This window comes from Micropterus salmoides, unplaced genomic scaffold (genome assembly GCF_014851395.1).
Source record: "Micropterus salmoides isolate LMB-PRFRI ecotype aquatic unplaced genomic scaffold, ASM1485139v1 Ms_hic_scaffold_8, whole genome shotgun sequence".
NCBI lineage: Eukaryota > Metazoa > Chordata > Actinopteri > Centrarchiformes > Centrarchidae > Micropterus > Micropterus salmoides.
In genome coordinates this window covers 9621415-9641084 of record NW_024044570.1, presented here as the reverse complement: position 1 = coordinate 9641084, position 19670 = coordinate 9621415, and the positions used below count along the sequence as shown (strand labels likewise).

General features: G+C 39.3%; 2 protein-coding genes across 3 annotated transcripts; both read left to right on the top strand.

Moving 5' to 3' along the window:
- Positions 1-466: 466 nt before the first annotated feature.
- On the top strand, positions 467-9753 carry snx22 (sorting nexin 22). Its single transcript, XM_038705185.1, has 7 exons — positions 467-826; positions 3782-3865; positions 5361-5465; positions 7255-7349; positions 7795-7827; positions 8735-8802; positions 8961-9753. Exons 1-7 carry the CDS (start codon positions 764-766, stop codon positions 9086-9088), a joined length of 576 nt encoding a protein of 191 aa, XP_038561113.1. The 5' UTR covers positions 467-763; the 3' UTR covers positions 9089-9753.
- A 1261-nt stretch (positions 9754-11014) lies between these two features.
- adpgk (ADP-dependent glucokinase) lies at positions 11015-19555 on the top strand. 2 transcript variants are annotated; one of them, XM_038705182.1, is made up of 8 exons: positions 11015-11208; positions 14282-14516; positions 15510-15735; positions 15846-15908; positions 16242-16362; positions 16457-16653; positions 17122-17220; positions 17371-19555. In XM_038705182.1, the coding sequence occupies exons 2-8, from the start codon at positions 14299-14301 to the stop codon at positions 17929-17931; spliced, it is 1485 nt and encodes a 494-aa protein (XP_038561110.1). In that variant the 5' UTR covers positions 11015-11208; positions 14282-14298; the 3' UTR covers positions 17932-19555. The 2 variants fall into 2 exon arrangements, with proteins under 2 accessions (XP_038561110.1, XP_038561109.1); XM_038705181.1 differs by having other exon boundaries at positions 17368-19555.
- Positions 19556-19670: the final 115 nt, after the last annotated feature.

Genomic DNA, 19670 nt, shown 5'->3' with positions numbered 1-19670 from the left:
TCATTTTTATGGGTGTATGTTGTAATGTGGTTGTGAGCCCCTAAGACAATTTTCTTTCCTGTGTGACCTGTGAAGATGGTACGTACATGTCAGTGTCAAATAAAGGTGCTAGCAATCTAAAGCTCACATGTAGGTCCTATTAAAGTTAAATAACATAGCCAAGTTGCATGGTTACCCCCACCCACCACACACACATTGCCATGTGCCACCAATTATTCACCACAGCTACAAGTCTGCCTCCTGCCCCCACTGTCCTCTTATTTGAAAACCAACATATGGTCACCCTAAATGAGGGGTACTCGCTATTTGTAAAAAAATAAATAAATAAATACTGGCTATTGCCCTGTACATGTGATGTAGATGCCAACCAGAAACACAGTGATATTAAACTTTGTTTGCCAACATGCTCCCCGCCCACTAAACGTCAGCCAACAAACTCCAACCCTGTGCTCTTGTGTCGTTAATGTGCACCAAACTCATTATATTTCCAACAGAAGCAGCAGCACCCACCGACTGGACTTTTAATCCTAAATCTCGGACTGCATCTTTAATGCCCCTGGATGCGCCTGGCGGCTGTGTTTGTCCAGTTGGTGTGTAGGTGGAGCACAGAAGGAAACCGAGCCGCAGCTCACACGGACACGCGCTTTTCCTGTTCCTGGACGCGGGGGGAACCGGGTGAAGTTACCTATCACTTCCTAATCAGTTTGGGAAAGTTAATCGTAGACAGTCGATACAGTCCGATGGTGTGTAGGAAGATTTCCCGATGATTGAAGTGTCCATACCTTCGATGGAGAGGGAGGTGGATGATTCTGGAAAGTCAAAAAAGGTGCGTATAGCTTTTTGATGTACTAATTTTCTTCTCGCAGCTTAAAAACACTCAAACTTTTTTTGCTGTGTCATTAAACCGTGACTTTATACAGTGGTTTGGTATTGTAAAGGTGAACTGCCACGTGAGCCAGGTAACCTGCAGGAAGAGTGAAGGTAAGCTCAGCCCTTTTCCTGATTTCTATACAGAGGTGTAGGGAATCTGTGGAATCATTTGAATTTGGCTGAAGTAAAAGTAGGCTAACACTGGTGGAGCCAGTGTAAATTAAATTCAATGCTTCTGCAAATATCAGAAGAAGAAGTCCCCATGCAAAATATCACTGTTGAACACAGTAGTACTTAAGTGTTGCAGTTAGTCTAAGTAGAACTCATTTTAACTAAATCATTTTGGGTTGTTAAATCTTTAACAATTCAAAGACAATTTTCTTACATCCTCGTGTTTTGAGTTTAAAACCTATAACTACTAACTTTAGCTGTCAAAGGTATTGGAGTAAAAGTAGGTTACAATATTTTCCTCTGAAATGTAGTGAAGTAGAAGTACTTAGAAACTAAATTTAAGTACATTACTTTCTACCACTGTGTTTGCTCTTTACTTGCATGACCTGAGTTACACTCACAAAGCTCCAGGCATGCGTTTCAGCAGGAGGAGGAAACCATGTATTCCATGGAAGTCTTAACCTATGGTGCAAGAAGTATTGTGTTACTTAAGTGAAAGTAACAGTTAATCAATTACATGTAAAAGTCCTGCATTTAAAGTCTTAAACAGTTGAATGTACAGAAGTACTATCAGCAAAATGTACTTAAAGGAGTGTTTGTTATGCGGGCAAACAGCCCCTGTGCTTGTTATTGATATTATTTTATTGAATTATTATTATTGATACATTAATGTGGAAGCTGCATTTTGCTGTTGTAGCTGGTCAGCTAGATCTATTTTTAGCTATCATATGTTGGTCGGTTTAATTTGTGACAGTGCATCATATTTTCTAAACTGATCACAGGTATGTATCTTCTTAATCTGAAAATGACCTAAAGCTGTCAGACTAAAGTAGTGGAGTAAAAAGTACAATATTTTGCTCTGAAATGTAGCAGAGTAGAAGTAGAATAACGTAGCATTTAAGAGTAGCTTAACATTATACTTCAGTACAGTACTTGAGTAAATGTACTTAAATACAAGTTCAAGGTACTTGTATTGGACTTCCATTTCCATTTCATGCAACTTTATACTTCTACTCTACTACATCTCGGAGGCAAATTATACTTTACTTTACTTTACTACATTTATCTAACAGCTTTAGTGAGGTGATGAAAGTAAAACAGGCAACCGGATGAGTACTTTTACTTTGTATACTTAAGTAGGGTTTTAAATGAAGTACTTGTACTTCAGCAAATGATCTGAATAATTCTCCTACCACTGGTCGTAACCTGAATGAACTATTTTCATGTTGGAGGTCTGACTAATTCATACTTCTGCTGACCAGTTTAAATAAACAGTGAACCAAAGTACTACTTTTGTCAGGTTAAAACTGTACTTAAGCAAAAGTACTGAAGTATTTAAGGAAATAATACATATATATATATATTTGGTGTGACATTTTGTCTGAGAGTGTTTTCTGAGTCAGAAGTATATTATTTTGTTCCTTTTTCAAACACTAGTGCAGAAAGCTCATGCCCTCTGATTTTAAAAAATAAATAAATAAATAAAGTATAATTTGCCTACATTGGCAACCACAGACTTTGGTGTATCATGTGTAAAGTCTTATTATGGCAAGGAAAAGGGTCAAATGAATGTATGTTGTGTCTCAACTCTGATAATGTGTTGCTAAAGTTTTATGCGATACTTGTTTGTTGGCATGATAAACTGTGTTAAATGCAGGGGGCTGAAGTGTAACTTAGTGTTGAACAGACTTCCAGAGAACAGTCACCTAGTAATGAATTTGTAATAAATCGTATTCACACTACATTTTAAAATGGTAAAAAAATTTATACCATCCTTGGGAATTTGCTCCAGCTGACCCACAAAGAAGATGACAGGCTGCAGTGTGCTGAGCTGAACTCTGTTTGGTTTTTATCATCTCAGTCTGAGGCCACAAGATGTTGTACTCATGTTACTGTTACTGACTGATGAAGTGTTGAAAGCTGTAACTATGTGAGGAGGACATCCTGCAGTTTGTTCTGTATAAACCCTCAAGTATTCAGTTTCTCCCCTGCAGCACAATGCTCGTTTCATTTGCACCTTTTAGTTTTTATTCCTGATTACACGGCAGTCGTCTGAAGTGGTTTCGAGTTTTGATCAGGCGGCGAAATCTGTTGCCTCAACCTTATAGTTTACAGGCAAAGCATTTACTAGTTTTTTAAAACTAGTTTTTTAACGAAGATCAGTTAGTTTAAAATCCAAGACATTATAAACGTTTATAAAGCAGTGATTTGTTTACAGTAACTACAGTAAACCAAGACATTATACTGTAGATTCCATGCTTGTTAACTACATGAGAAATCAGATATAATCATATAAGCCCACAGACGCGATAAATCGTAGTGTACATCATAGCATACATAGGCCTGTAGAGATGTATTGAAGACAAAAGTGACAAAACATCACAGGAACGTAAAAAAAAAGTGAATGTGTCATTCATGTGTGTAGCTGTAACAAACAGATCATCACCATGCTCTTCTATTTACACTTATTTCTTGAGAATGAAATCTGAAGCTCTGTGCCTCCTCCTGGTGGAGAAATAATGTTGTCGTATCAAGTTGCAAACCTCTGAGGAATCACACAGAGTTTAAAATGGGTCCCAAAATTGCAAAAAATAATCACCTCAAGGCATGTTTTGTTTTTGCTTTTGATTAAACAAAAATATATTGGGTTTATTTTCATCATCACTTTGAAAGGCATGACACACCTCTGGTCATTTTAAGATTGTGAATAAATCCCCTGCGTGTTGTCTTCTGTTTGCAGCTTTTCAGAGTTGAAGTCTTGTTTAACGGGAGGAAACATTTTGTGCTCAGAAGAAGCAGCGAATTCCAGACTCTCCACAGAAAAGTATGTATATGAAACCCACTTTACAGCCATGGTCACAATTAATACAGTGTTACTGAGTGGCTGTGTACTGCATGTATCAGCACATGAACTAGATTCAGTAATGATTGGAATTCACAATAACCACAATGTTTTGGGAAGTTTGAAAATTCTAGTTATTTTGTTGGAATAATTGTAGAGAGGATGTTATAATATGGAGAATTGGCCAACAAGGTGACAAAGTATTATGGCTTTAAAAATGCAGCCCAAATGTCTCAAACCAAAATGTATTGTGTACTCTTCATGCATTTCCTTCCTCTTAAAACATCTGGTTCAAGGTTCAGCTTTATTGTCCTATAGTTCAGTATTGCACAATGTAATGCAGTTGTATCCCTTTCCAAGCTATATACTATACATTTAAAAAACAAGTAGTCAAATATATTAAATAAAAATAGTAATAATAAAACAATAAATTAGAACAACGAATATAGCTCTAGAAGCACTAAAGGAAGAAGTAAAAAAAGGAAAACTAAATATATTTGATATAGCCACAAGTGACGATTTGCGGGTTCAGAACTCTTGTTTTTTTGCAATAGCGATTTCAAAATAACTTTACAGACGTGGTTCCACATTGTAATGAAACTTATCTTGTGAGTTTTGTTATGATTGGACAAACTGTTTCTGATTTGAGTCATGCAGTGCCCATTTTGTTGTGACTTTAATGGGCACTAGGAAACGTTTAAAAAGTCTGACAGCAGCCACTCTAATCATAAAAGTAAATTTTTAAAGAAAACACTCATACATCAGTAAAACACAAAATAAAGAAACCAGTGTAGGGGAGAGATTTTACCCACGACATTAAAGTTTATAACAATGGATGGATCCAGACGCTTCATAGAGGAGTTGGCTTCTGTCTGTCTGTTAACAGACCGGAGTTCCGACTTCAATGATAAACCACAGAGCTGCAGAGTAACATTAGGCTTCATGATCAGAGATGTTTTTTTTAATCACGTTCACACTTCTGTCCACATCCCCCTCTCTGCTGTGAGTCTGCCATTCAATCAATTGAAGTTTTTATTCATCTGCTATTATAATAGCAAGGTGTAAGCACACCTGGCTTTTAAAGGGACAGTCTGATTGGTGTATGGCATGTTATTCCCAAAACACACCCATGACTAATTCACAGTACAACCGTTTTGAACCACGCACCTGGCGCACTGAACATTTTTTCCACTGTCAAACAAGAAAAATTGTAGTTGGACACACCCCACGCACTTCACGCCAATCGTTAAAACAGGGCCCGGAGATTGGCGGGGTTTATGACCTATTCTGCAGCCAGCCACCTGAGGGCAATCAAGATGTTTGGGGAGCTGTCAAATTGTCATTCTTTTTACAGTCTATGTGTGAAACCAACACAGCAAGAGGGGTATCTTTTCAGTTTGGGCCATTTTATGTTTTGTGTGCCATTATGGCCGGTTCATTACTTTTGATTTAATTTTGTATCTTGTGGCACATGCAGCTCAGGAAGATCATCCACCCTCCAGATTTTCCCAGCAAAAGACAGACCCATCTGAGGACCAAACCTCTGGAGCAGAGGAGGCAGGAGCTGGAAGTCTACATGCAGGTAACACATCCAGTTGTTCACCCGTCAAGGTGGGAACGAATCAGCCGTTGTCTGTCAACCCGATATCCCTTAGCAGTTAGCATCTGTCTTGCTGAAGTGCCCTTGTGCAAGACAGGAATTTCTTAATTTTCAAAGGAGTGATTTTTGTCTTGCTGATGAGCATTCTGCAGAATGTTTTGGGGGAATTTTTCATTTCTGCATCAATTTATAGTGGAAATGACTTTATTTATATAAAGAGAAACACAAAATTCAGGCTGCAGGTGACAATTTCAATATAAAAATGTAATAAATATAATGCAGTAAGGCTCTCAGGCATTCTGTATTGCTTTTACATATGAATATGAAAAACTTAGAACAACTTTCTCATTTAGTATCATCCAAGTCTGCACACATGCAGACACGATTTAGTTTTTCATCCTGTTTTGTGTCTTTTGTTTGGGGAAGTAACCTCTTGAAATGTGCATGTGGCACTTTTTCACGTCAATGATAAATTAATTCATTTATAAACTCACTGAATAGCTCCTTGGGCGGCATGATGGTCCGGTGGAGAGCACTGTGGCCTCACAGCAAGAAGTTTGTGGGTTCAAACCCCAGTTCCCCCAGCCTATCTGTGTGGAGTTTGCATGTTCTCCCCGTCTCTGCTTGTCTCCCACCGTCCAAAGACATGCAGGCCCTAAATTGTCCTTAGATGTGATGCCTTTCGCCCAATGTCAGCTGGGACTGGCTCCAGCCCCCGCAACCCTGTACGCAGGATAAGCAGTTGAATGAATAGCTCCTTCAGGTTTTCTGCACATTCAAAATCTATCTCTATGTTCTCTGACATTTCAAGAATAAAGTTGTAATTTAATGAGAATAAAGTTATAATACTTTTAAACAATCTACCTGCAAATATCCGCTGTGCATTAGCCTACATTATTGCTCTACTGATATGGTAGTATCCCCTTCAGATCGTCTGACAGACACAGAACCCCGTTTGGGACTGTATACTGAATGAGACAAATGCATTGCACTTCACCATAACTAACTGAAAACACTTCTGATCAGGCATAAATCTCACCTCGAATCCTCACAACCTTTGACTTCACCATCTCCGATAAAGTGAAACTCACAGCCGCTTCAGTGTGAAACATCGTGGAGCACTGAGACAGTCCAAAACAGAGCTAAACAGATCTGTCCACGCGCCGACTACACTACCAGAGCACCAACCAATCAATTGTGCATGTGTGGGTGGAGTCCACCAAGCTCAATCCAGAAAGTAGTATAAGCAGAAGTAGTCCGCGTCTGTGGTGTCCGCAGCTGTCTGTGTGCGCGTCCGCTCTGAAGTATATTCGAGGCTTAAGTGATTGCGATGCAGAGACAGCAGCAACACTGAGCTACTTGTCAGAGAAAAGACTTCTGCAGTCCAAACTTTTTATAAATGTAATGTAAATATATACATTGACTAGACACTGACCGGTGAACAAGGAGTGATGTAATAAAAAAACATGGATGACTTTTTATAAAACTTGAGACTGAAGGAAGGGTATGTTTTCTGCAATGACAGAACCGGAGACTTCACATGGAGCTCAAAATGTAGGATGCGATCAAATGTAATCCCGCAATTTGGAAAGTACCATGGAGGTCAAAGATCATATCAAAATCAAAAGTCTGCTAACCATTCTGTAAAGCAACTACTAAATATCTGAATCTGCCACATTATCACAGATGTACAGTATATTTGTTTTGTGTTTTGCCCCTTGCTTGACAGTAATATTTCATTTTATAAGCAAGATTGTTCTGTGTTGGCCAGGACATCATCTATCAAAATGAAGACGTGCCGCAGGTGCTGCTGGACTTCCTCCATGTTAAACACTTTCACACGGGGAACAAGATCAGCAGCATGGAGTAAGTCCTTCAGCCCAGACTCCTGTGACTGCACCCAGAGATGTTGGACATGTTGCTATATTTAGCTCCTCTACTTTTGGATAAGGGGCAATGCAGCAACACAATAAAAAAGCAGCACTGACTAACCCTCAAAACAGCAATATAGGATCAAGGAAGGAGAAATGTACAGATACATGACCTAACAGTACACCTGGAAGTGATCTTTCTTTTCTTTCAGTGTTGCAGGTTTAAATCTTTAGTTCAGTCCAGGCTGCTCTTTGTTTTTGTCTGTAGAGTAGTGCAGTAGTGTACAGTATGTGGGTGAGTTATATATCCTTTTTATTAAAAAAAAAACAATTTAGCTATAGACAAAAGGAAGTTACTTTCTGTATCACAGAGTAGTCTTTAGAGTTATTTGACAGTGTTCTCGCAGGAAGTCTGTAATACTTATGTGTGATAATTTCAGATCACTTGATGAATTGGACAGTCAGGATTACAGGTAAGATATTAAATAGTATTTCCCATTTATCTATACTTGTGCCATACTGCATAAGTACTGTATCTACTAGAAGGGATGTAGCTGCTGTATGAAAACTGAGTCCTGTGCACAGGAGATTACTGCAGCACCATTATTTCAGTGATGACAGATGCATTATAAGGACTATAATATAACGCTTGCTATATTTTAACTTTAAGAAAGTTTTATTTCTTTGCAGTCCTGCAGGTTTCTTGTAAACCCTGTTTTAAAACCCTAGAGGTATGAACGAAAAACTATAATAAAATCACTGCAAAGAGCAACACATGCATCAAACCTGCATTTTTTTAATGTAAGCTGACACTAAAGCCTTGTCTTGACGTCACTCCCTAAATCAACACATCCAGGCTGCCATACTTCTAGACTTCTGTCTGTATCTCTCATGTAAGGGAGCTTGAAGGGAGCTGGATCTTATAGCTCCATTATTCCCTTCCGAGAGTCTGCCTAAGTTACTTTCTTACTTCCTTACTTTCTTATATTTTTGCAAAAATAAATATTCAAGATTCTTCAGCTGCAATACATAAAAAAGATTTTGTCATATTGATGGTTAAAAAGTAGAATAACTATCCTAGTGTTATAACAAAAATAACCCCCTACTGATGAATTAATATGGTTAATAAATAATGACACAACTCTATACAGACATACAGTATATTTCAGTTAAATTGGTATGATATAATGTGAAACCAAAACAATTTCAGCTCTGTCCAAATGTGTAATTTGTTCATTGTCATGCATTTCCTTTTCCGTGAGGAGGTGACTCGTTCCCAACCAACACATAGATACCCCATATCACGCCAGTGACATATATAAACTAAACTATAAAGTGCACATAGCTGAATGATCACCTTTTAACATTTTGTTTCCTCAGTTATCAGCTGTCACATCAGCGAGTGTTGGGATTTTTTCAGGATCCTTATCTCTCTGACTGCACATCAGGTAGGAAAGAACAGACTACTTCAACACAGAAACGGCTATTGACTGTACTTTTGTGTGCCTTTTGTTGTTTGGTTCTGTCATTTTGAATATAAAATAAAAACATTTAAAAGCATGACAACCTTGGTGACACAGTATAAAACCAGAGCTCTGTCTTGCAGGTCTTCCAGATGTTGTTGTGGATGGAGTTCTTCAGGGTTTTTACCCCAGGGACGTCCGGGTCAGCTTCACCGACCCTACTCTCACCGAGCCCAACCTCACCGTTTCTATAGAAAGCCTGAAATTATAGTTTGTAAGATTTTATGTTTTAAAGTAGAATATACATTGAAATACACAATGACAGCAATAAAGGAAACGAAAGCATAAACCTGCATGATGCAGAAGAAAAACAGCCTTAAATAGGTCACATGGAGGTGCTTTTGTCCAAAGTCAGCAGCCCCGGTGGGATTTAAACCCAAAACCCAGGCATTGTCATTCTGATACTCCTCCTGCTGTGTTAAACATACAGCCCTTTTAAAATCGAAAAGTCATCTTGAAACTAGTTTTGTGTTTTTAGTCATGAAGATGAGTGTTAATTTAAGGAGCATACAATATTTGGCCACAGGCAAACATGTATTTTATTCATTTTAGTGATACTGTAGCTCAGTTAAATTTTAGAAATGATAATGTGGAAAATGACTTGAAACTTGACTTGGGTTTAGTTTTTTAAAGATATTCTTATATTGTTTCACATACTAGAGAATTCAGCCAAAACATTATTGAAGTGACAGTTTCTTACATACATTGATAGTAATTCGTGTTGTCGAATACAATCAGCCCCCAGCAAAGTACTGCTGTGAAGGCTATTGTACGTATTGAAGCAATTTTTAAGAGTAATCATGGTTTTGTAGTTGGCATAAATGTTCTTATATATCACTGTTAAATATTGAAAGTATAATAAAGGATCGGACATGACTCATCCTGTGCATTTTCTCTATTTAAACCTGAGCCGTAGAACAAGATGATCAACACTCTTCTGTTGAAGAAACTAGAGGCACGAGACATTGTTTGGACACAAGCAAAACATATGTATACTTAGTTCTATCTTATCTTATTTACACTCACAACAAAGTTCCTTTGGTGCTTGAGGAGATATGATGACTGGTGTAACAAGCATTGGAAAGTGTGAAAGTGTTTCAAGTTGGCTATTTCAGACCTTATTAACCAATAATTAAAAATAAAAATAAATTCACTGTAGCCTGTGATATAATTTAGACTGCTTGGTCAACTTTTTCTAATAGTATTTTATATATATATATAATATAAAATGTATTTTAAGTGCCTGACAACTAGGTTTTAAATTTGGATTTACAGTATTTGTATATCGAATTTATGACTCAGTGAGCAAGAATCAAAATTTAAGTTTGGAAAAAATGTCCTTATTGATTATTTATTAAGTTTGAAAGTCAAACACTCTAGCTAGTCTGCTTCATCAGGGAAACAAAAAAAGTAACCAATTCTGGGGTTTTATTACAAAACCTCATTGCAATTTACTTTATATTTCTCCTATATTTCCATCCATTAAGTCCTTGTGATGGATGAGTGATCAGGAAAAACTCCTTAAGAATATCTGGTTAATGTTTAGCTTCCCTGGGACTTGTTTTTTTTTTACTCACCTCTGCCCCAAGCATAATACCTTACAAGCCACAACAAGCAGCTCAGATCTTCTTGCCTGAAGGAGAAAAAGACAACAATAAAAGAGTCTGAGTCTTTTATTATGTTATTTGGTTGAAGTTTACTGGTGTTGTCATTGGCCTCCTGTTTGGTTAACTTCAAGACCCGGTTGGACCTGTTCACTATGAACTCTACCCTTTAAAAAAATGGATGGCTCCAATGCTGTGGATGATAATGTTTCACATTGTGTCACCACAACTTTTATTTGAACGCTAGATTTATTTTTGTGAATTGTCCATCCATCATTTAAAGGGAACAGCACTTTATTGTTGCACTTTCATGAAGTTGGGGGAGCTTGTGTGAGACACAGCCCTCAGCCTAATCCAACACTGGAATATACTCATAGACTGCATGGGTGACCCCCTCCAGGCTTCACGCTGGTCCTTGAATGTACCCATAGACTGCATGGGTGACCCCCTCCAGGCTTCACGCTGGTCCTTGAATGTACCCTAACTGTATGGGATGTACCCTGTAGGGGCGCATGCGCAGAGCGGTGGACGGAAGCCGCTGCTGCGTGGCTGGCCGCTGGCCGCTGTCTTTCCTCATCATCGCGCCTTCAATGACTTGTACCGACTCGGAATTCTTCACCCACCTCTCTCCCTCCGCCGCCTCTCTCCCGCAAACTCAATGCCGTTGATGTGATTCACCAGGAAACGGGATCCTCTTCCTGACTAACTAACTTGGAGCTTATTATCGGTACGTGCTGCTAACTAACTGTGAGAAGCTTGGGCTACTTCGATTTTAACCAAAGCTGTTTTTTAAGCTTAGGTGTAAACAAAGTGCTTGGGTGCCGGGCTTTTCTCTAAATTAGATTGCTTGCTAAGCCGAGGTAGAAGCTAATTGCTAGTGTCAGATTAGCTTTGATATACGGAAGCCAAAGATACACCCTGCTGATGCTAGCATGTTAGCTAATAAATTGTATGTGTCCATGTTAGCAGTAACTTAACCCCTGTGTACTGTACCGTAAAGAACATAGCATAGTGGCAGCTTAAAGGGCAATGTCACTTGTTCTGGTTATAGTATAGTCTTATTAGGGAATATGAAGAAAAAGTTTTGAACCTGCCATTCAAGTGTAAATATCGAGCTCAGTTATACCTGGATGAGGTGGGTGATGTACATGTTAATATGTTAAAATTAACTTGAAATACTACAATATTTACAAAGACGAAAGTTCACTCATCCATTCCCTCCACCTCATTCATTCATTCATTCATTTTGGGTGATTTTTATGCAGCATGATTCTTATAATTTCATAGCTGCTTCCTCAACACTGAACTCCATAGTGTGCCATGTAGGGCTGCACTGATTAGTCTATTAATTGATAAATTGTTCCAAAGGAAAATCTGCAACTATTGATAATCAATTCATCGTTTTAAAGCAAGAAAAATGCCAAACATTAGATGGTTTCCGGCTTCCTCAAATGTGGGATGGAATGGGATTTGCTGCTTTTAATCTGCAGATTAACAGCATGAGGTGCATCAGTATCTGTGTCGCAGTTCCTGTACAGTTTCCTGTAATTCAAACTGGGGCTGCAACTAACGACTATTTTCATTATCGATTTGTCAGCCGATTGTTCTATCAATTCTTCTTTTGGTTTAGAAAACATCTGAAATCTGTGAAAAATGCCCTTCACATTAGTGCACAAGGTCACATCATCAAATGCCTCTTTATTTTGTAAATATTCAATTTACTATGATGCAATACCAAGAAAATTCTCTCATTGGAGGATCAAATGTTAGGCAGTTTTACTTAAAAGAGGTGGTATTATGCTTTTTGCCTTTTCCCCTCTCCTTTATTGAGTTATATACCTTTTTTGTGCATGTAATAGGTTTACAAAGTGAAAAAGCTCAAGGTCAAGCCCAAAGTGAGTTCCCATCTCCCACAGAAAACACTCCTGTGAACTGCTTGAAAACAGCTTGTCTGTAGTCCAGCCGCTTCCCTTTCTAAACGCGCCTCATATAACGCTCGCCAAGCAGCTAGTCCGACATGCCCTCAAAAACACCGGTGGAAAAACACTGAGCTGAAGTACACACCTCCCCTCTTCCTTCCAAACACTAGCTACCCTCCAGGCAGTCAGTGGACATAAAGTTGTTTCTGTGATGTAGAGACAGATACTTTTGTTACAGATTAATAACTCACCACTCTGAAACTCTTGCTCCAGTCTATGTTGCCAAGCTGGTCGGCAACATGCACAGCTGAAACAAAGTCTCATTTACTGGCTTCTCATTGGCCCGCCCTTCTCTCCTTCTGATTGGCTAGTAGTCCTTAACTAGGAACTGTGCATGTGAAACTCCCAACAAAGATCATTTAGAGACAAGATGTATCACTCCATAGCTAAAACGAAGCGTTCAACACAGGGTGAAAAGAGGAGCTACAGCAATGTGCAGTATGGAAAAAAATATGGTGTTTTTTGAAAATTAAACCACGTAAACCTGTTCTGGTACAACCCCTAAATAGGATTTTGAACCTGAAAATGGGCATAATACCACCTCTTTAAAAATTACTCAAAGTAGTTGCTGATTAATTTTCTTTAGATCGATTGATCAACTCAACTCTAATTGACACCCCTGTTATTAAATAATATTGTGTACCTATTTCCAGGTGAATCATATGATAATATGTGGTTACCATGTCATCTGGGGTGGAGGTGGCTCAGGGGTAGAGCTAATAGGAACATTGGTGGTTCCATCGGTGGTTCGGTCCCCAAAGATACTGAAAACCCAAATTGCTCCCGATGGCATGGTGTATGAGTGTGTGTAAATGTTAATTTCCGTCTCTGACATCAGCGTTATGAATGAAAGTGCTTTGAGCTGTCAGAAGACTAGAAAGGCGCTATGCAAGTACAGACCACTTACCATTTATCTTTGGTCCACCTGACCACCCACTTTATACTCAACTGATAGCAGGCGCAACATGAAAACTTGAGGAGATTTAAAGAAATAAAAAAACTAAAAAAGTCGTTTTTTTCCAGATTCACATTTAAGGACAAAAACAGTCAACTAACTTACATATTTATTTATTTTAGACCAATGAGTAAAGTATTGGCATTGTGGATCACCTTGTTTTAAGCTCTCCAATAATCAGAACTTTTATGTTTATTTTTGACCATCAGACTTCTCAGGTTGTGTGGGACAGGTCTGCTTACTGTCACCAGAATGAAAACTGAATATAGAGAAGCAGCATTCTGTTTTTATGCACCAAACATCTGGAGCAAACTCCCAGAAAACTGCAGGTCTGCTGCAAAACTCTGTTCTTTTAAGTTTAGGCTGAAGACTTGAATGTTTGCTGCTGCCTTTGATTAAATCGAATTTAAGACTTTTGATTTATATCCTACACCACACTACTCTTTTTAAATTGTATTAAATTGTCTTTTTTTTATATAGTATATGTTGCTTTTATGTTTTATGTAAAGCACTTTGAATTGCCTTGTGAAATGTGCTCTACAATTAAACTTGCCTGGTCTTGGCTTTGAAGAAGATATCTGTATCTTTGGTGGAGGTCTGGGGGGAGTCCAATATGGTTCAGGGCTCTGTCTCTTAAATGGTCATTCTAACACTCTCACATATGGTTAACATAGGGGGAAAATTGTTCAAATCGAAAAGAACCCAGTTTGTTTATTTAGTTTTTTATACTTGTTATGTGTTTGAACACTAAACATTGGTATGCAGCTCTTAAATCCCATTACCAGTATTCACAATAAATAAGTCAAGCCCTTTTGAATGTTAATGGTTGATATGAGAGAAATAATTGACTGATTTCCTTGTTGCAGGAGTGTTTGGGAGCATCATGTGGAGGAAGGCTTCAGCAGCGGCCCTGCTGGCATTAGCTGTTGGCTATTTCTACCATAGCAGCCCAGACCTGCCAGAGCAGATTCTGCAGTATATCAGCCTTCCAAACTTTCAGTCATCATCTCAGAGCCAGAACAGCCTCGAGCAGGTGATCTCTGCTGCCTGGGAGAATCTGATAACTCTGCCGACCCGGCAGTGGAGCAAAGTGGCAGTAGGGTGAGTTAGACTGTTGAACTGTGGGACTGTCACTGTTAGAAATAGATCCATGTCTTTCTGTCCCCTGAAGTTGATATTCATTACTGTGTATGTGCTCCTGGACTCGATGTACTGCACACTGTGGCATGCTGAGAGGCTGTAGTTAGCTCAGCTAGTGAGAAGGAATGTGTTGTCATGAGTCAGTCACAGCTCAGATGGCTTGGTCCAAGACATCGGTGAATTCATTTACCGTCTATACGTGGCCTATAGCCTGTAGGCTGCTTGAGAATTGCCAACACACAGGATCAGTGTTCTAAAAAAGTGGACGGCGATGATTAGCTGGACCCGAAAGACTGCCTACTATAGAGATGTAGAGATTGTTTCTACCAAGGAGAGAAGTGAAGGGGGGGACTTTGAAATGGCAGTTTTGGCATTTTTATCTTCCATAATGTTAAAAATTTGAAAGTGAAGCAGAATATGTGGGTTTGAATCATCCTTGATTGCTCAAAAGTGGCCGTGGCTTAGTGAATACAGAGCGATACTGAAATATTAAAATACTTTTTAGAATAAGCAAAAATGACACATTTGTACTGCATGTCTGTAAAGGGGAGACTCGTGGATGACCATTAGAACCCATTTTAATTGAGATACCTTGAGGTGAGAGATCAAGGGACCAGGGTGGGAAATGATTTTCTATTGAGTGGTCAGTGGCTGATAGATGTTCACAATTTAAAAAGTTAATTTTTCACCCTGCAAGGCACCAGCCATGCCAGTTTTTCCCTCGCCAAAATGTTGCCTACATTTGGGGCATTATTTAGCCCCCTTCCCAACAAGCTAGCATGACATGGTTGGTACCAGTGTGGTCACTATAGCCTTGAGCCATCCATACCCCCATATCGTTATAATATATACACTTTTTTTTGTCAAAGCCATAATATAATTACAACTAAGTTATTAACTACCATATAACTTGTACTCAGTATTTCTCTTCTCTTTACCTCCTCTCTTGTTAAGGGTGAATGCCTGTGTCGATGTGGTCGTGTCAGGGGTTGGACTGCTGCAGGCTCTGGCCGTGGATCCTGGCACAGGCCTGGATCACGAAGTTTTGCACTCCAAAGAGGACTTGAAGGAAGCCTTCATCCATTATATGGGGCGTGGAGCAGCTGCAGAGCGCTTCTTCAGCGACAAGGAAGTCTTTCAGAGGATTGCACGTGCAGCAGCAGAGTACCCCGGTGCGAAGGCAAGGATACAATACTCCCCAAACTTTCTCAGAGGACGACTTCTTGTTGTTTTATTGATCCTTTTTTTTCAATGATCTTCCTTCTGGTAAATTTTACTTTTGTCTTCCAGCTGTATGTGGGAGGTAACGCTGCCCTCATTGGTCAGAAGCTTGCCACCTACCCTGATCTGATGGTACAGTAGCTTGTTTAAACTTCTACTTACATTAAATAAAGAAGCTCTTAAAGATTTGTCTGGCACATTTAAATAAACATTGAATATTGAAGCTGCTCAATCAAATTATTTCAGGTAGATGAGCAATTTTGAGTAATGTTTTGGGGTCTTCACTGGACAAAAGGGCTAAAGAAATAATAAACCTGGGAAAACAAATTCTTTACATTTACACATTACAAGAGGATGCAGTTTTATAATACGAAAATGTGTTTGGTGGCCTTCATATTAATTAAACATAAAGTACTAGATTGGTTCAGGATCAAGTGCTTATAAGTTGACTGTTCTTTACGCCAGGTTTTGTTATGTGGACCTGTTGGTCCTAAACTTCATGAGATGCTGGATGAGCAGATAGTTGTTCCCCCAGACTCTCTGCAGGAGACGGATGAATTTCACCTCATCCTGGAGTATAAAGCAGGTAAAGAGAAGAGCAAGATGCTGCAGCTTCTGCAGGATTCCTTCAGTTTGTAAAGATGTGGAATAAAACAGTTGAATTTGGTCCTTGTCTGTAGGTGAACAGTGGGGTTCAACTCAGGCACCTCAAGCCAACCGCTTCATCTTCTCTCATGACGTGTCTAACGGGGAGATGAGCTCGCTGGAGACGTTTGTAGCAAGTCTGGAGGACTTTCAGCCTGACCTGGTCGTCCTGTCTGGGCTCCACATGATGGAGGGTCAGGGCAGACAGCTGTGGGAGGAGCGACTGAAAGAGGTCAGAGGCTGAAAGCAGTCCTTAGCAGTTTCTCCACCTGTTTTTTTTTAATTGACAAAGCTGGTGTTTTTGCATGTTTTGGCCCATTTACTGCAAATCATAAATACTTAGTTTGTTATTTCTTTCTGCTTTCCAATTACAATGTCTTGAACTTTAATCACTTAACACAACGTGCAAAAACTCTGGTGTGGTTTACATTTAGTTGATTCTTCAACCCAGAACAATTTTAAAAACGTTACATGATTTTATTGCTAAGCTTATGTCCAATTTAATGTTGCATGACAAGGAAGATTCCAGGTAAAAAGCTAAAACAGAGATTATATTCATCACAAAACATGTATTATCATTATTAAGAGTATGATGCTCAGGAGTAAGGAATATGTATGCATGGTCACATATTAATGACTCAAATGATATACATTTTAAGGGGAGCGTATCTAACATCTTGTACTTGCTTCCTCTTCACAGGCTGTGTCAGCCATATCTGACATTCGTAAAGATATTCCCATCCACCTGGAGCTGGCCAGCATGACCGACAAAGACTACATGAACAGCATCATGCAGGAGGTATAATGTCAAACAGTTGTCTAAAAGAGTCTTTCATGTAGTGAACTGCGCAATGTTCTTTACAGAGAAAAGATGAGTGTGTTCAAAATCCACAAATCCCTGAAGGGTTCTCTATAGTTAATTAGTTTTTTTCCTGCTTCCTGTTAGCAGGTTTTGCCCATAGTCAGCTCCATTGGGCTGAACGAGCAAGAGCTGCTCTTCCTCTCTCAGGCTGGTGGCGGACCTCATGCAGACCTGGCTGCCTGGAAGGGCATTCCAGATGTGGCCCGAGTCAGCGACATCCTCCTCTGGATCCTGGAGCAGCACGGGCGTAGCGACCCATCATCTGAAGCGGAACTAACTCGTATTCACTTCCACACACTGGCCTACCACATCCTGGCTACAGTGGACGGATACTGGGGGAACCAGGCATCAGCAGTGATGGCTGGAGCCCGAGTGGCCAGCAGTCAGGCCTGTGGTCTTGAGTCTGTTGACGTTAGCAAAGTGGAGCTCAAAGCCCCACTAGAGTTTCACAGCTCACACAGCGAGCCGCGAGAGAAGCTGTCCCTAAACCCAGCAGAGCCTGCTGCTGTGTGGCGCAGAGGAAACGTCACCTTCCACCTGACGCCGGTGCTGGTCTGCAAACAGCCACTTCGGACAGTAGGGCTTGGCGATGCCATCTCAGCAGAGGGACTAGTTTACTCAGAGTTGAAGACTCAGCAGCCCTTCTGAGGTTTGCTAGAAGCTGACACTCCATTTGTCTGGAAAACGTGTTTCTAAACTTGTTCAGAACCTCGGTGTCCTGAATCAGGTTCTGTGTCTTCCTTCCTGAAGCTCCACTGAGTTTAGTAATGTGATCGATGGTGATAGTTTTAAAATTTTGCCTGATGACTCCTCCAGCCTGCTCCGGCCCTCTCTGTTCTCCCTCCTCTAATCTTCCAGCAGACACAGAAACTGAGGCAGAGCTTTACAGAAGTGGACCGGGCTGTGAGGTGGCCAGACTCTATGCACTGTGTGCAGCTCAAAGCCATCTTCACAAACTCCAAAGAGTTTTGTTCACCAGGCTCACCTAATTTACTTTGACCTGCCTATCTTCAGTATGCTGTGCCTTGAGAAACGAAATTAGAAATTTTTATTATTAAATATCTTATTCATATTTCAGAGCAAAACTAAAACAAGCTTAAGCATCACATCAGTTACCCTTCTCAGATAGCTATATGTGCACACACATAAACAATTGTGTTTGACTGGAAACTGATGAGCGTCTTACTATATGGTCGAATCTAAGTGGTATTCTTGATATTCTGTGTTTCTTAAACTTTTTGTATATTCACGTCAAATATTTACTAGATCACTGAAACCTCATTCTCCCATGGATATCTTGACTTCTTTACGTGTAATAACTGTTATCGATATACTTGACATTTTTGTTATTTGTCCTGAGAGGATCAAAATACTAGCAAATGTGACAAAGTGTGTGTTTTTTCAGTTTTTTGGTCTAAACACTCCCACTATAAAGATGTTTGGAAACTACGTGGCACAAAACAGTTGTTATAGAGTTATCATAATCTCTGTTGGCTGCTCTACGTTATAAGTTCCTGATCCAGCGTCTGTATACATTTTTGATCAAATAATGAAATGTTACGCTTATAAATGCAAAATTAAATGTGGTTTAGAAGGTGATCTTTTATTTATGCAGTAAAGCTCAGTTTACACTCAGATGCCAGCTTGTTCACCTAAAGGTTCCATTTGCAATTAAATGTAAAATATAATTCCAAAAAGAGGCATAGGACATATGTTATCAGGGTTACTGTACTTGTTTGTTTACTTTGTACAGCATTTCAGTTCCTGCTTTTCCTCACTTATAAAATGTGAGTATGTAACATGATCGGCTAGAAACCCTTAAAACTGGCCAGTGTAACATACTGTAAGAAAAGCTTCCTGATTTAAATTCTAGCATAAAAGTACATTATGCTTTTTCATGGGTTCGTTGTTTTTAGCTTGCTTGGGAACGCCCACATCATGTTAGATGTATAGTATGAAACTGTCAGAACAATGTATTTGTATACCTCACATGGCTACTGAAGGCATGCGATAATGGAGTCTTAATGGAAACGTACAACAACAAAGATGTATGGCATTTTATTTAGCAGAATTAATTCTTTGCACTACTAGGAAGTGGCAGGTGTACCTGCAAAGGTGAATGTAACCTTAACTCCGAACCCCCCTTTTATTTTTTAGCAATGACAATCTATTCAATTTTCCTCATTTCATAGTCTCATGTTTTTAACATTTGTAACTGTCAACAAGTTTCATTTACTTGTAGTTTGTCATTAAAATATGTACGAGAGTAGTGCTTGGTTGTGGTGCAGCAGATTTTTGTGCATATTTGTCAGTATTGAAAGAAGTGCTGTCGTGATTAATTCAATATGGGCAACTTACATTGATAAGCAATTTTAAAATGTTTGTCA